The sequence below is a fragment of the Barbus barbus genome, assembly GCF_936440315.1.
Source record: "Barbus barbus genome assembly, chromosome: 48".
Taxonomy (NCBI): Eukaryota; Metazoa; Chordata; class Actinopteri; order Cypriniformes; family Cyprinidae; genus Barbus; species Barbus barbus.
In genome coordinates this window covers 23,898,035-23,915,213 of record NC_136726.1, presented here as the reverse complement: position 1 = coordinate 23,915,213, position 17,179 = coordinate 23,898,035, and the positions used below count along the sequence as shown (strand labels likewise).

General features: G+C 40.8%; 1 protein-coding gene across 1 annotated transcript in view; it reads right to left on the bottom strand.

Annotated features, from left to right (window-relative positions):
- LOC306866920 (von Willebrand factor A domain-containing protein 5A-like) overlaps positions 1-14,851 on the bottom strand; it is a 39,816-nt gene extending 24,965 nt beyond the window's left edge. Inside the window, exons 1-9 of the mRNA XM_079412366.1 lie at positions 14,785-14,851; positions 13,426-13,477; positions 9,777-9,979; positions 9,376-9,598; positions 6,987-7,147; positions 6,360-6,474; positions 3,177-3,352; positions 3,007-3,095; positions 2,779-2,923 (exon numbers count right to left, since the gene is read on the bottom strand). Coding sequence (XP_079268492.1) covers positions 2,779-2,923; positions 3,007-3,095; positions 3,177-3,352; positions 6,360-6,474; positions 6,987-7,147; positions 9,376-9,598; positions 9,777-9,979; positions 13,426-13,468 — 1,155 coding nt within the window. The 5' untranslated portion in view covers positions 13,469-13,477; positions 14,785-14,851. The remainder of the gene's footprint in view (positions 1-2,778; positions 2,924-3,006; positions 3,096-3,176; positions 3,353-6,359; positions 6,475-6,986; positions 7,148-9,375; positions 9,599-9,776; positions 9,980-13,425; positions 13,478-14,784) is intronic.
- Positions 14,852-17,179: the final 2,328 nt, after the last annotated feature.

Genomic DNA, 17,179 nt, shown 5'->3' with positions numbered 1-17,179 from the left:
CTCGACGCAGCGTCTCGTTCCCTTCAGGGAACCATGGTTACATACATAACCTGAGACGTTCCCTTCCAGGAACTTCGAGCTGCGTCGGAAACGCATATGGGAACGAGATACCAACGCCGCCAGACTGACAAGTCCCTGCCTGGTGTCAGGACGAAAGGACAGAGGAGTCGGATGTCGAGGTCATAGAACCTAACGAAAGTCAGGGGCGTGGACCACCCAGCTGCGTTGCAGATGTCCTGCATGGAACACCTGCCCAGAAGGCCTTGGAGGCCATCACACCTCAGGTTGAGTGCGCTCTGACTCCCACCGGCGGAGGGCACCGAGGGGAGACGGTCACCATGTGCCGCGGTGCAAGTCGCTCCACCCCACTAGGGGTCGCGCTCCGCGGTCCTGGGGCTCGCCCGTCAGGACCTTTTGCGCGAGGAGCTGGTATGCGGAGGAGGCTGCGCCCGCCCAGCAGCCACCTGAGTTTAGAGAGCATGCATACACTCTGCCCACCATAGATGTTGTGAGCAGAGCAGGAGCCTTCAAAGGCGATGCCGTAGAGGGAGACAGATAGCTCGCAAGCGTCTTGAATGAATGGACGGGACGAAAAGATTTCACCCGCGATCTCGACACCTCGGTGAGGAGATCGGGGAAAATGGAAGGCCTCGTTGAGCCCTCGTCTCAGGGGGAAGAGACCGCTTCCGAACCGAGAGACGGGGCGCCAGATCAGGCGCGGGAGGAGATAGGGACATGCCCGTCTGACTCTCGCCAGCCAGATCAGCCTTTTTCTTTTTTTTCTGCACGCCCCGCGAGCGCAGCCGCCGCTCTGCCTTTTTTTCTCTCTTTTTTACGGCAGAAGCGGGACCGGATTATTTTTCTCTTTGTGCTTGTGCAAACACTGCAGCTTACAAAGCTCATAGTTATATCATATTGGGGCGACAGAGGCGGTGAAACCTCGTGAACGCTCGTCACATCAACCTCCTCAGAGGAAGAGAGACGAAGCATTGAGCCCTCGTCTCGGGGGAAGAGACCGCTTCCACACCGAGAGACGGGGCGCCAGATACGGGAGGAGATAAGGACATGCCCGTCTCACACTCGCCAGCCAGATCAGCCTGCGAGCCCCACGAGTGCAGCCACCGCTCTGCCTTGGCAGCAGTGGGACCGGCACTGCGTGGGGAGCTCGCGAAGGCTCCCTTCTCGAAGAGAGCCCTCCGGGTGCGGAGACCGATTCTGCGTGCTCCGCACCCAGGCACACCATGCACAAATCGTGTGTGTCCTCGCTCGTGATATAGCTAGGGCAAGGATGCACACACGACTTAAAACGTGGTCTGAAAGCTTAACCCCTGAGCTTGCCCTTGGCTTTGGCATGATACTGAATGCTTTCCACTTAAAACTAGGACAAACAACAGTAAATAAGACTGACACACATAGAGCGCTTCTCTGAATGACAAAAAGCTGACGCCGGCTCCGCCGCACGTGCTTTTATATTTCCTGGTCGTGACGTCACCCCGCCCGTGACGCCTCGCCCTTGTTTGACTGATTACACATCATATTCAGAGCCTGGTCACGCTGAAGGCGTTCACATATGCGTTTCCGACGCAGCTCGAAGTTCCTGGAAGGGAACATTCCAGGATTTCTCTCCATATAGTGGACTTCAATGGTGTTCAATGGACTGAAGGTTAAAAATGCAGTTTTAATGCAGCTTCAAAGGGCTCTACCCAATCCCAGCTGAGGAATAAGGGTATTATCTAGCAAAAGCCATTGGTTATTTTCTAAAAAAAAAAAAAAAATATTATATATATATTTTGTAAAGGGCGATTGACTCTATTTGCATGTTTGATTTGTAAACACTGGGTCATTACTTCCACCAACATCACGCATGCATTATTATGTAATAAAAGCTAGTACAAGACGAGCATTTGTGGGTTTTTTTAGAAAATGGATGATAGTTTGGCTAGGGATAGCTCGGCTGGGATCTTGTAGAGCTCTTTGAAGCATCATTGAAACTTGTTTTGGTCCTTCGTGCCGCTGATCCCCATTGAAGTCTACTGCATGGAGAAAACTCCTGGAATGAATTCCTCAAAAACCTTAATTTCTTTTCAACTGAAGAAGGAAAATACATAAGCATCTTTACAATATGGTGACACTAATATGCATTAATTCATGCTTAACAAATGAACAGATAATCATGAGTTAATGTATAACTCAACATGAACTAAACCATTTATTAACAATTACTGCATCAGCAACAAATGAACACTCTATATGATTAATAGATTAAGTAATCAATAAATTGTTATTACTTAAATGTGTCATAAAGTATTAATTCCCTAATAACATATTATATTAACTAATAGTGTAAAATCATATGTTAATTACCACAATGGGTTCAAGCATGCATTTCAACTTCCAGTTGTCTGTTTTAATTAATACCTTTGCAAATCTTTAGCTTAATGATTAATTAAAGCAGACAACTGGAAGTTTAAAGGCATGGCTTCGACTCAATGTGGTAATTACCATAAGAGTGTACTTCATTAGTTAATAAAATAAGTTATTAGGCAATTAATACATTATGACACATTTAACTAATAACAATTTATTGATTACTTAATCTATGAATCATATAGAGTGTTCATTTGTTGCTGATGCAGTAATTGTTAATAAATGGTTTAGTTCATCATGAGTTATACATTAACTCATGATTATCTGTGCATTTGTTAAGCATTATTTAATGCATAATTGTGCACCCATATTGTAATTAACAGGAAATGCCTGTGATATGTTTGTCTGTACCTGTCGGGGGTGATCAGGGTAACAGGGCTGACTGTAGATGTGTTTCAGAGGCTGTAGGATCTCTGTGCCGCCCATATCTGCACTCATGCTCTTTACTCTCCTTAGAGCCTCTTCCATCGTGTCCTCGCTGTACACGACACTCTGACTGCAACGACACAATCTCTCTCAAAACCACAGCTAACCAACATGAGATCATTCCTAAAGAACAACTAACATCCAGTTACTGACGGGAAGAAGGACTCAAAGCGAGAGCCGAATCCGTAGATGTTGAAGTAGCATCCCATGGGCAAACTCTTCAGCAGCAGCAGCAGCGTGTCCTGGAGAGACACAAGTACAGATGAGTTCAGTGACTCAATACAACTCAATAGATGTGTTATATCTGAAATCCTACATCTTACTCTTGCGCTTTCGATGCGCTTCTGTGCATCTTTCCCATGATGCATCTCGCAGCTCATACTGCCGGATCTGTCCACCACAAAAATGAACTCGCCCTGAGACGCCAGTGATGACATCACATCCGCAGGGAACTCTGGGTACAAACTGATCATGAGCGCCGGGTCGCCCATCAGAGACCCTGAAACAGTGTAAACAGGGAAACAGGGTGTAAATGGCCTGAATTCAGTATTTGTTACACTATACTAGGGCTGCCAAATAAAAATTTGAATCTTGAATATTGGAATTTAAAATAAAAATCCACATTTTTGCATTTGAGTTTTATGTGTGCGTCAGGCAGCCTTATCAGTGGCACACAAGATGCGATGACGATGTAAGTGTCATTGCTTTTTAATGCTTTTGTTAGCCTATCCAGTTGAACCCACCAGATGTTGCGTTGTTCATTCAAAATATTGTGGAAAAAGAGAACATCAATGCGGAGAAGATATTGTTTACAGCAAAACTGAAACCAAGGCGTTCACACAGAATGTGCATTTTCTAGAAGGACATATATCCCTGTTGCACTCGTGTCTCGCACGAGACAGCCGCTTGTTTAGAAAGCCATTTAAAAATGAATGTAAGTTCAACTTTAATAAAACATGTCTCAACTTTATGATGATTTTTTACCATCTCACTGCATCTCATATTTTTAAATGAAAAAAAGTAGTCTTTGTGATTGGTTTTCAGTTCTTTGTATTAAACTATGCATACATACAGGTGCATCTCAATAAATTAGAAACGTTGTGGAAAAGTTAATTTATTTCAGTAATTCAACTCAAATTGTGAAACTCGTGTATTAAATCAATTCAATGCACACAGACTGAAGTAGTTTAAGTCTTTGGTTCTTTTAATTGTGATGATGCAGGCTCACATTTAACAAAAACCCACCAATTCACTCTCTCAACAAATTAGAATTCTTCACAAGACCAATAAAAAAAATGTTTTAGTGAATTGTTGGCCTTCTGGAAAGTATGTTCATTTACTGTATATGCACTCAGTACTTGGTAGAGGCTCCTTTTGCATGAATTACTGCCTCAATTCGGTGTGGAATGGAGGCAATGGGTGTAATGGAAGCCCAGGTTGCTTTGATAGCGGCCTTCAGGTCATCTGCATTATTGGGTCTGGTGTCTCTCATCTTCCTCTTGACAATACCTCATAGATTCTCTATGAGGATCAGGTCAGGCGAGTTTTCTGGCCAATCAAGCACAGTAACACCATGGTCATTGAACCAGCTTTTAGTAGCTTTGGCAGTGTGGGCAGGTACCTAGTCCTGCTGGAAAATGAAATCAGCATCTCCATAAAGCTTGTCAGCAGAAGGAAGCATGAAGTGCTCTAAAATCTCCTGGTAGATGGCTGCGTTGACTGTGGACTTGATAAAACACAGTGGACCAACACCAGCAGATGACATGGCAGCCCAAATCATCTCTGACTGTGGAAACTTCACACTGGACTTCAAGCAACATGGATTCTGTGCCTCTCCGCTCTTCCTCCAGACTCTGGGACCTTGATTTACAAATGAAATGCAACAGTCCAGTTCTTTTTCTCCACAGCCCAGGTAAGATGCTTCTGACGTTGTCTCTGGTTCAGAAGTGGCTTGGTAGCCCTTTTCCTGAAGACGTCTGAGCGTGGAGACTCTTGATGCACTGACTCCAGCTTCAGTCCACTCCTTCTGAAGCTCTCACAAGTGTTTGAATCAGCTTTGCTTGACAGTATTCTCAAGCTTGCGGTCATCCCTGTTGCTTGTGCACCTTTTCCTACCCAAATTCTTCGTTCCAGTCAACTTTGCATTTAATATGCTTTGATACAGCACTCTGTGAACAGCCACAGCTTTCAGTAATGACCCTCTGTGACTTACCCTCTTTGTGGAGGACGTCAATGTTCATCTTCTGGATCATTGCCAAGTCAGCAGTCTTCTCCATTATTGTGGTTTCAAAGAACAAGAGATACGCTGAATTTATACTGTAGAGATGGTCATTTATTGAAACTCAAATGTAAATATTCTAATGTTTTGAGATACTGATTTTTGACTTTCATGAGCTGTAAGCTCTAATCATTAAAATTATCAAATCATCAAAATAAATTTACTTTACATGCAATGAATCTAAAATATATGAAAGTTTCACTTTTTGAAATAACTTACATGAAAAAATGAATTTTTTCACGACATTCTAATTTATTGAGATGCACCTGTACATGATGCTGTTTTGTTTCTGATTGTTTAAGCAACTTAAGTAATTATATTTGGTTTATATACACTATTTTAAACATTATGCACTTTATTTTCAAAGATAGTCCTGTTATTTTATTGCTTTGAATAAATGTGCATTAGTAATAGTTTGCTCGATACGTCCCGTTGTGGCCTCAGGAGAGAAGACAAAAGCTTTTTTCTCCCTTACTGAAATTATGCCTTTTAAATTCGACTATTGATAATAATTAAGTACAAAATTAAAATCTAGTTTATCAGCCATTTTGACAGCCCTACACTATATAGCGGTCTCTGTCCTGCAGAGTGAATAAAACTACCTGAACAACTCATCAAGCCCTGCGTCCCGACTCAGGTATGATCCACCCTAAACATCAGAGCTCAGAGAAGTTCTGTGCAAATATATATAATTATTAATATTACCCACAAACCCTTGAGCTGCGGACAAGAATATGATCATTCTGCTCAGAACTTCAAACACCATGAACATTTTTATTTATGCTCATTATGGTTCCAAAAGTGAATTTAAGATGGCACAATATCAAAACAAAGAAGTTTGCCCATTGAAATTAAAGTGCGTAAAGTGAAATAATTAGCAGAGTTCTCCACACAAAAGACCCACAAAACCTCTTTTCTCTCTAATACAGTAGGAAGAACCGTTAATAGTGCAAACAAAATTAAATGTGGTGTATATAGATTTTAAGATTTATTTTGTTGTAGAGAATAATCTACAGTCTTTAATCGCTTAGTGAGACATGAACACCAAATAACTGCCTTTAAGAAATTGTGACATTGTCGGATATTTTACATTGCAGTGGTGAGTGTGTAGCTCCTATGAGCAGTCAATGACTTAATGTTCATTTGAGGGTGTGAACTGACCCCTTAAGTCACATATTAGCAGTGTATTTACAGCATACTGACTTCATGTATAAATAAAACCATCTACCTGACTGAGCTGCAGCTGCTCCAGCCTCCACCACAGCAGTGGGCTGATGGGTGTTCTCATAGTACAGAAGCAGCTCCACATCCTTATCAAACCGGTGACCAGCGCTCAGATTCACCTACACACACAAACACACACACACACACACATTACAGACTTCTGGTGATGCTAAGTGCATGAAAACTGCACACACACACACACACACACACACATTACAGGCTTCTGCTGATGCTACATGAATGAAAACTGTACACACACACACTCTCACACTCTCTCACACACACACACACAACACACACACACACACACATTACAGACTTCTGGTGATGCTAAGTGCATGAAAACTGCACACACACACACACACACACACACACACACACATTACAGGCTTCTGCTTATGCTACATGCATGAAAACTGTACTCACACACACACATTACAGGTTTCTGCTTGTGCTACGTGCATGAAAACTGTACACACACACACACACACACACACATAAACACACACACACACACACACACACTCACACATTACAGGTTTCTGCTTATGCTACGTGCATGAAAACTGTACACACACACACACATAAACACACACACACACACACACACTCACACATAAACACACAGTACCGTGGCGTGAGTGTGCTGTGCGTCGAGGAACTCCAGAGGATCCAGAGGGCAGCTGGACTCCAGTCTGGAGATGCGGTCTGAAGATCTCACTTCAACACTCAGAGACAGAGTGTAAGGAATAACTGATGCTGAGAAAACTTCTGGAACACCGGCCGCTGAAGCTGAAAGAAATAGACAGACAAACAGAGATACACTATAACACCAGTCACTGAAGCAGAAATGTTTCTTGAGCAGTAAATCAGTATATTAGAATGATTTCTGAAGGATCATGTGACACTGAAGAGTAATGATGCTGAAAATGCAGCTTTGATCAGAGGAATCAATTACAGTTTAACATTTATTCACAGCTATTTTAAAGTAATAATATTATTTCACTGTATTTTTGAAGAATTAAATGCAGCCTTGGCACTGTACCTGGCACTGATTATGAGCTCACCTAATGCTTGTTTACGGACTACTTAAGCCTTTGTCTCAAACTCACTCTTCGCAAAGTCTTGTTTTGCTCTGGCTAACATTTCTGAGCGTTATTATCTTCTCTATTGCATTACTGTGTTTGATCCTGGACTGTTTCTCTTGTTTATTTATTTTTATTTTTATTTATTTATTTTTATTTTTATTTTACGCTGCCTGGTGAATTAGATGTTTTGTTTCCAGTCAAGACTTGGAAACCACAGACCACTCAGATCATTAGGATCGAGTCAGTTAGAAATACCAAGGGTTCACACAAAACAAGTGGAGTCTGCTTTTAGCTATTATGCGGCCCGCAGTTGGAACCAGCTTCCAGAAGAGATCAGATGTGCTAAAACATTAGCCACATTTAAATCCAGACTCAAAACTCATCTGTTTAACTGTGCATTTGTTGAATGAGCTCTGTGCTACGTCCGGACTGACTGCACTGTATTTTATGTATAACCGTAACTGTTTTAATTCATTTTAAATAAATTTTAGATCATTTTAAAAGTTTTTTTTAATTCCTTGTTTTATTGTTGTGATTTATTCTTTATGATTATTTTAATTCCTTTTATGTAAAGAACTTTGAATTTCCATTGTGTATGAAATGTGCTATATAAATAAATTTGCCTTGCCTTGCCTTTGACCCTCTTGCTCTGTTATATGGACTGTTGTTTACTCTGCTTGCTGCCTGCCCCGATCACTCGCCTGTCTTACTACTCTGATTTTGTCTCGTCTAAGATAACCCTGTTTACTGTTGATCGACCACGCCTGTACAACTGTATTTACTTTTATTAAAAGCTGCAAATGGATCCTCACTCTGTTGACTCATCATTCCAGGTAACATATTAAACTATAAAATGGCAAAAAAGCATGATTTACAGTTCAGATACAAGTTTTCACAAAAAAAACTTTTGTAAAATGATGAACTTTACATTTCCGCCTTTAAACCATTTTTAATAAAATGTATGAGTTAAAAGTTTCAGTTATTATATTCATTTAAACAATTATTATCAATCATCATATTCATTAAATAACATATTTTGCTGTCTAAAAATTTTAGATTCATATAATGCGTTATCTTCTCTGCGTGCAAAGATCTGAGCAAAAACAGCAGAAAGGATTATTAAAAATGCAAATTTATTCCACTTTCAGACTGGCAGAAATATAGCGTTTTTCCCAGTATCAGCAGTAAACAAAGCAACACCGGACTTTGAAACGTGCAGCGCTCATGTTTAAGCCATACTTCAATTCTTATATTTCTGTCCCCAAATTTAACTTTTTGTACCATTTACTTTCTGTCCCCAAATGTAAGGCCTCTTGAAATCATAATTAAGACTTACTCGTACCATTTAATTCTCTTTATGGCTTTAAATTTGATACAAATGGAGCACAGTGTTAGTTCTGGCAGGTCACGTTAGTCAAACTCGCATCAGCTGACTTTCAGTTGATCCATGTCTACCTATAGGAGTACGACTCCAACCATAATTTCCTTTATAAGGTCCTTTCAGTCATTATTCAACAGTTATCGCTTTGCTCAGGAGCTAATCAGCCAGCTCCTCCTCTCATCCAGTCAGGTTGTGGCATTGGATATTCTCGTTGAGTCAGACCACTGAATTATGTTGTTACATAAAATAATCGTTTAGAACATTAATGATATCTACTACATTAATCATTAATGTTGGTTCTGTTCTGTTTACCCTAGGGGGACTATTTATGCTCTTATCCATGCTAGGTTGGAGGAGTGCCCAGAACAGAACCATACCGCCAACCTAAAATGTATGCTAATTTTAATTTATCTCTGATGATAATGGTCCTGACAGAACTAAATTTAAGACTTTTTAAGGAACTGCCGAAACCCTGCTACATCATTCACTAATATGCTTTCTGGGCAGAGTAGTTGTGTGTGTTGTTAGCTGGAATCAGGTAAACTGTGCACCTGCTGGTGTGTATCTGGGGTTGAGTACAGCCGGCAGACAGAAGCGCAGGGCGTTGTCGGCCTGAACACTGAGCTCAATGATGTAGATGATGGAGATGACGGCAGTCTGACCCGGAGACAAACAGCCCACACTCAGTCTGAACACATCCGGACTCTGATCGCTCTCTTCCAGAAGAAACGCCTGCTGACCCGAACTCACAGCATCATCATACTGATCCCGCGCCTGTGAGAGACAAACACATCCATAAACACCAGAACAACCCAGCTTACTGTTATTCCAGATAACATGGGCATAGAGCCACTGTCCTCCAAAGTTTAGCTCCAGCACACAGGTGAGTTTGATTAGGGTCAGGTCTGAGCAGGAATAGATAAAATACAACACTGCTGCTGATTAGACTCACTCTCTGTTTGTCCTGCACCTCTGCAACAATCTCTTGCTCTCCAACCCTGGCGCTGAAGTGGCAGACGGCGGCATCGGAGGGCAGCGGGAAGACGAACACGGCCTCCAGCGGACGATCCTCCTCATTGACATACTGCAGACTGGAGCTGACTGAGGCCACATGATCCTGAACCAGCAGCTGCACCGAGATGCTCTTCAGAGGAACTGAGAGAAACACACAAACACCTCAACACTCTCTTCAGAAGATCTACACAAACATCTCAACACTCTCTTCAGAAGATCTACACAAACATCTCAACACTCTCTTCAGAAGATCTACACAAACACACAAACATCTCAACACTCTCTTCAGAAGATCTACACAAACACACAAACATCTCAACACTCTCTTCAGAAGATCTACACAAACACACAACCATCTCAACACTCTCTTCAGAAGATCTACACAAACACACAAACATCTCAACACTCTCTTCAGAAGATCTACACAAACACACAAACATCTCAACACTCTCTTCAGAAGATCTACACAAACACACAAACATCTCAACACTCTCTTCAGAAGATCTACACAAACATCTCAACACTCTCTTCAGAAGATCTACACAAACACACAAACATCTCAACACTCTCTTCAGAAGATCTACACAAACACACAAACATCTCAACACTCTCTTCAGAAGATCTACACAAACACACAAACATCTCAACACTCTCTTCAGAAGATCTACACAAACATCTCAACACTCTCTTCAGAAGATCTACACAAACATCTCAACACTCTCTTCAGAAGATCTACACAAACATCTCAACACTCTCTTCAGAAGATCTACACAAACATCTCAACACTCTCTTCAGAAGATCTACACAAACACACAAACATCTCAACACTCTCTTCAGAAGATCTACACAAACACACAAACATCTCAACACTCTCTTCAGAAGATCTACACAAACATCTCAACACTCTCTTCAGAAGATCTACACAAACATCTCAACACTCTCTTCAGAAGATCTGCACAAACACACAAACATCTCAACACTCTCTTCAGAAGATCTACACAAACACACAAACATCTCAACACTCTCTTCAGAAGATCTACACAAACACACAAACATCTCAACACTCTCTTCAGAAGATCTACACAAACACACAAACATCTCAACACTCTCTTCAGAAGATCTACACAAACACACAAACATCTCAACACTCTCTTCAGAAGATCTACACAAACACACAAACATCTCAACACTCTCTTCAGAAGATCTACACAAACATCTTAACACTCTCTTCAGAAGATCTACACAAACATCTCAACACTCTCTTCAGAAGATCTACACAAACACACAAACATCTCAACACTCTCTTCAGAAGATCTACACAAACACACAAACATCTCAACACTCTCTTCAGAAGATCTACACAAACATCTCAACACTCTCTTCAGAAGATCTACACAAACACACAAACATCTCAACACTCTCTTCAGAAGATCTACACAAACACACAAACATCTCAACACTCTCTTCAGAAGATCTACACAAACATCTCAACACTCTCTTCAGAAGATCTACACAAACACACAAACATCTCAACACTCTCTTCAGAAGATCTACACAAACACACAAACATCTCAACACTCTCTTCAGAAGATCTACACAAACACACAAACATCTCAACACTCTCTTCAGAAGATCTACACAAACACACAAACATCTCAACACTCTCTTCAGAAGATCTACACAAACATCTCAACACTCTCTTCAGAAGATCTACACGAACATCTCAACACTCTCTTCAGAAGATCTACACAAACACACAAACATCTCAACACTCTCTTCAGAAGATCTACACAAACACACAAACATCTCAACACTCTCTTCAGAAGATCTACACAAACATCTCAACACTCTCTTCAGAAGATCTACACAAACATCTCAACACTCTCTTCAGAAGATCTGCACAAACACACAAACATCTCAACACTCTCTTCAGAAGATCTACACAAACACACAAACATCTCAACACTCTCTTCAGAAGGTCTACACAAACACACAAACATCTCAACACTCTCTTCAGAAGATCTACACAAACACACAAACATCTCAACACTCTCTTCAGAAGGTCTACAAAAAACAAACAAACATCTCAACACTCTCTTCAGAAGATCTACAAAAAACACACAAACATCTCAACACTCTCTTCAGAAGATCTACACAAACATCTCAACACTCTCTTCAGAAGATCTACACAAACACCTCAATACTCTCTTCAGAAGATCTACACAAACACACAAACATCTCAACACTCTCTTCAGAAGATCTACACAAACACACAAACATCTCAACACTCTCTTCAGAAGATCTACACAAACACCTCAATACTCTCTTCAGAAGATCTACACAAACACACAAACATCTCAACACTCTCTTCAGAAGATCTACACAAACACCTCAATACTCTCTTCAGAAGATCTACACAAACACACAAACATCTCAACACTCTCTTCAGAAGATCTGCACAAACACACAAACATCTCAACACTCTCTTCAGAAGATCTACACAAACACACAAACATCTCAACACTCTCTTCAGAAGATCTACACAAACACACAAACATCTCAACACTCTCTTCAGAAGATCTACACAAACACACAAACATCTCAACACTCTCTTCAGAAGATCTACACAAACACACAAACATCTCAACACTCTCTTCAGAAGATCTACACAAACATCTCAACACTCTCTTCAGAAGATCTACACAAACATCTCAACACTCTCTTCAGAAGATCTACACAAACACACAAACATCTCAACACTCTCTTCAGAAGATCTACACAAACATCTCAACACTCTCTTCAGAAGATCTACACAAACACACAAACATCTCAACACTCTCTTCAGAAGATCTACACAAACACACAAACATCTCAACACTCTCTTCAGAAGATCTACACAAACATCTCAACACTCTCTTCAGAAGATCTGCACAAACACACAAACACCTCAACACTCTCTTCAGAAGATCTACACAAACACACAAACATCTCAACACTCTCTTCAGAAGGTCTACACAAACACACAAACATCTCAACACTCTCTTCAGAAGATCTACACAAACACACAAACATCTCAACACTCTCTTCAGAAGGTCTACAAAAAACAAACAAACATCTCAACACTCTCTTCAGAAGATCTACAAAAAACACACAAACATCTCAACACTCTCTTCAGAAGATCTACACAAACATCTCAACACTCTCTTCAGAAGATCTACACAAACACCTCAATACTCTCTTCAGAAGATCTACACAAACACACAAACATCTCAACACTCTCTTCAGAAGATCTACACAAACACACAAACATCTCAACACTCTCTTCAGAAGATCTACACAAACACCTCAATACTCTCTTCAGAAGATCTACACAAACACACAAACATCTCAACACTCTCTTCAGAAGATCTACACAAACACACAAACATCTCAACACTCTCTTCAGATCAAACACACAAACATCTCAACACTCTCTTCAGAAGATATGCACCTGTGGAAAATACACTATTGATAATTAAGAAGAATTATGCACAAATAAAACAGTTAAAGCTTTGATTATTTATAAGTAGGAAGTGGAGCGTTTGTACCTGGCACATTTTCCTCAGACACCAAACCACAGCATTTCACCATAATGACACTCTGTAAGAAAATGCACATTAGATTTCATGTAACTTGCGTATTTCAACATTACCTTGACAAAACAATCTTCTGCAATATAAAGAGCCGCCGTATATGTATCAGTACAGTAAAACTGCAAACACACAGGCTTATGTAACCGTGAAGAGGGACTCGAACCCGGCTCTCCGGCAGGGCAGACAGGCGCGCTAACAAGATAAAGACTGCAACACCTAGCATCAGGCCTGGCTCCAGAATCAAATCACTGAGGTTGCTTCTTAAATTAGTGAGCTTGCTTTAGCGTCTGCTGGTATGGAGGAAAGAGCGGTCGGTTTATAATCCCATCGTGATCTCGCAAAGATAATCAATGAAGTTCTGCACAGCAAATCTCTTATTTACATCCCATCTACACTTTGTTATAATGAGATGACTTGTACATATTAATTTAGATTTGTTTGTAAAATAATATGCATAATATATTATTAAAATATAAACAATTGTATTTTTGAATACATTTAATTATTGAACACAAACATTTTTAAATGATAACAGTTTACTTTTTTTAGTAGCTAGTTCAACAATTATGCTTTAAACAGTGTATTAGTAGTTAATATGCTACACTCTTAAGAAAAGTCTGTAAAAATAGGGCACAATCTGTTAATATGAAAGAATTTTCCGTACCTGCATTTTAAATTACGCATTTTTCGGGTTACAGGGTTACAGTGGATAACGGATAATGTCCTGGAAAATTACAAGTATCTTTTCCATTTTTCTAACAACTGTACTAACGGATCAACAATTGCAGGTACAAGCTACTAACAAAGTGTATTATGAATGAACAATTATTAAATTATTATTATTATTATTAAATTGAACAATTGCAAATAACAATTGCAGCTAACTCAATTGACATGGTATGTGTACTGCGAGGCATCTTTGGTTTCCTCTTTTTGTGTAATTTGGATGGAAAATGTGTGCCTTTTTATTGTCTGAGTGACTTATCAAAAGTTGCTAAATAAATTTTAAAAACTGCTAAATTTGTTACTAGGTGCTTTCAGAAGAATAAAAATGCTAGGGTAGTTATTGAATTTAGCAAAACTGCATTCATCTATGTACTCAACACACACAAACACACACACACACACACACACACACACACACACTTCCGCATTAAACAGAATGGCAGAAAGAAAGCATGGTGTGGTGTGGTGCTACTTCTCAACAGCGGAAAAAAATATTGCACGATGCAATATTTGTGATAAGAATGTACACACAGCAACAATACAAGCAACCTTTTTAAACACTTACAGACAACACACTCTGAAACTTACAGAGGCGGAACAAAAACAAGCTGTCCAGTCTTCCTCTGCTCAGTCTCCCTCTGTCCGACAAAACACGCTACAGGAAAGTGTTAAGGGAGGGAAACCCTATCCAGGTACAAAGAGCACAGTAATTAGTTTACTTATTAACTGTACCCATAGTACCCATGTATTGGGTGCAGACATGAATTCTGTAATGTTGCATATCCAGATAGATCTGGACCAAAGGAATCACACTCTCAAGCTTTGTGTTCTGACAAACTCTGGCAGTGTGTAACCTCATCCTCATTGGTGGATGTTTGGGGTTTATTAAATCCTTCTGCTAAGTCTTTCACTTTCTTTTCTGCTACTCATAAATCATATTGACAAACTGACTATATTTTCATTTCTACTTCTTTATCTTTAGCTGTTTATGATGCTGATATCTGTTCCTTATCTCTGTCGGATCATGATGGAAATTTGTGCAGATTATCTTTGATCCCTTGCCTGCAGTACTAGATGGTGATTTAACCCTAAATTGTTACAGGATGAGAACTTTTGCAATCAGTTCATAAAAAAAATGTGCTGAGTTTATTGAAATTAATAGAGGATCAATGGATGATCCGCGAACACTTTGGAATGCGGTTAAAGGATTTAGAAGGAATAACTCAATTTCATATAACTCTTTCCTTCAGAAAAAAAGAAAAAGAAAAAAAAAGAAAAAACAACACAAAGAGATAGCAGAGCTGGAATCACAGCTCCAGAATCTGACTAAAGATAATCAGTGTTGTTTCTTGGACAATACACTCAGCAAAATCATGGTGGTTTGGACCAAGCTCAATTCATTATTTAGATCCAGGGCAGAACTCATGATTCAAAGATCCAGGCAGAATTATTATTTTCAAGGGAGTAGACCAAGCCACATTTTAGCTTTAAGATTATGCAAGAGTGAAAAGTTTGCTAATATTTCAGTCTGGGCTTATTATGACATTATTATGCATCTTTAATAGAGGCAGGGCAGTCGTGGCCTAATGGATAGAGAGTTGGACTTGTAACTTGAAGGTCGTGGGTTCGAGTCTCAGGTCCGGCAGGGATTGTAGGTGGTGGAGTGAATAACTGGTGAATAACTCCACCACTTACTTCCAGAACCTTAAAACACAATATAATTTAACCGCCACCTTCTTTTTATGTTCATGGCTTGGCTTCGCAAACAAAGATTTAGGAAGGATATCCACATCTTTTACAGGCACGCTGGTGGCTGACGAGGCCTATGCGGGACAGGCAGGTCCTGCCACAGCGGTTGCAGGTAAAGTTCTGGTCCAGGGTGGGTGCTGGGGGGACAAGTTTTTTCCTCCTTCTCCTTATGTTCTCTATACTGGCCCTGCGGGTATTCTCAAAGAGTAAGATGGCCTGATGGACTGTGCGCCGCCAGGAGTCGCGATCAGCTTTCATTTCCCACTGATGGTGATCGATGCAACAAGCAGTAAGGGACTTCTTCAAGGAGTCTCTGTACCGCTTTCGTGGTGCCCCGATGTTGCGGTGACCAGAGGACAATTCCCCATACAGCACAATCTTAGGTAGACGGTATTTCTCCATCCTGGAGACGTGCCCTGCCCAGCAAAGTTGTACCTTGAGGACCATGGCCTCGATACTAATGACCTCTGCTGTCTTGAGAACTTCAGTGTTGGCAACAAAGTCACTCCAGCAAAAAAATTCAGCAGTGATGGCGTTGTCTCCAGGTCAACATTAGACGACCACTAGCGCCTGAGCCGCCTGCATGCAGGATCGAGACTGCGGCTTCCAGTGCCAATCTTACACCTGCCGGTTTGTCCCTTTCCCATCGCTACAGGACTTAGTGAGACTTGGAGGGGGGCGTGAATATTTCCTTCTTGCCTGCATGGAGGAGCTTTCAAGTGAAGTGCAGCGTGCGCAGATCTGACCTCACCCTTTAAACCCGGGGTTCATCTGCCATGGCCTAGCAAGCTGGGACAGAGACAGCGAGGTCCTCGGGCCGAAGGTTTTACATCGGAGTTTCCCTCTCCTAGGCAGATGGCCTGCAAAGGCTGGAGAGATCTGCCTTCCCTGCTATTCCAGACCATAGATGGTAGGTGGCCGGTGACTCCGTCGTGGGAGTTCATTCGCCCAGTGATGCAGTGTAAACATCACCCCCTCACGGCGTTTAAGTCAAGTCAAGTCAGCTTTATTGTCAATTCTTCCACATGTACAGCACATACATACAGAGAATTGAAATTGCGTTACTCTCAGACCCTTGGCGCATACAGTTAACATTAAACACGTTCAGATACAGATAAATACAGTTTAAACATATGTACATACAACTATACAAATATACAAATGAGGATATTGTAGAAAAAAATAAGAATTAGATCGATAAAGTGGCATAAGGCGCCTGGCAGATAGAGTGCAA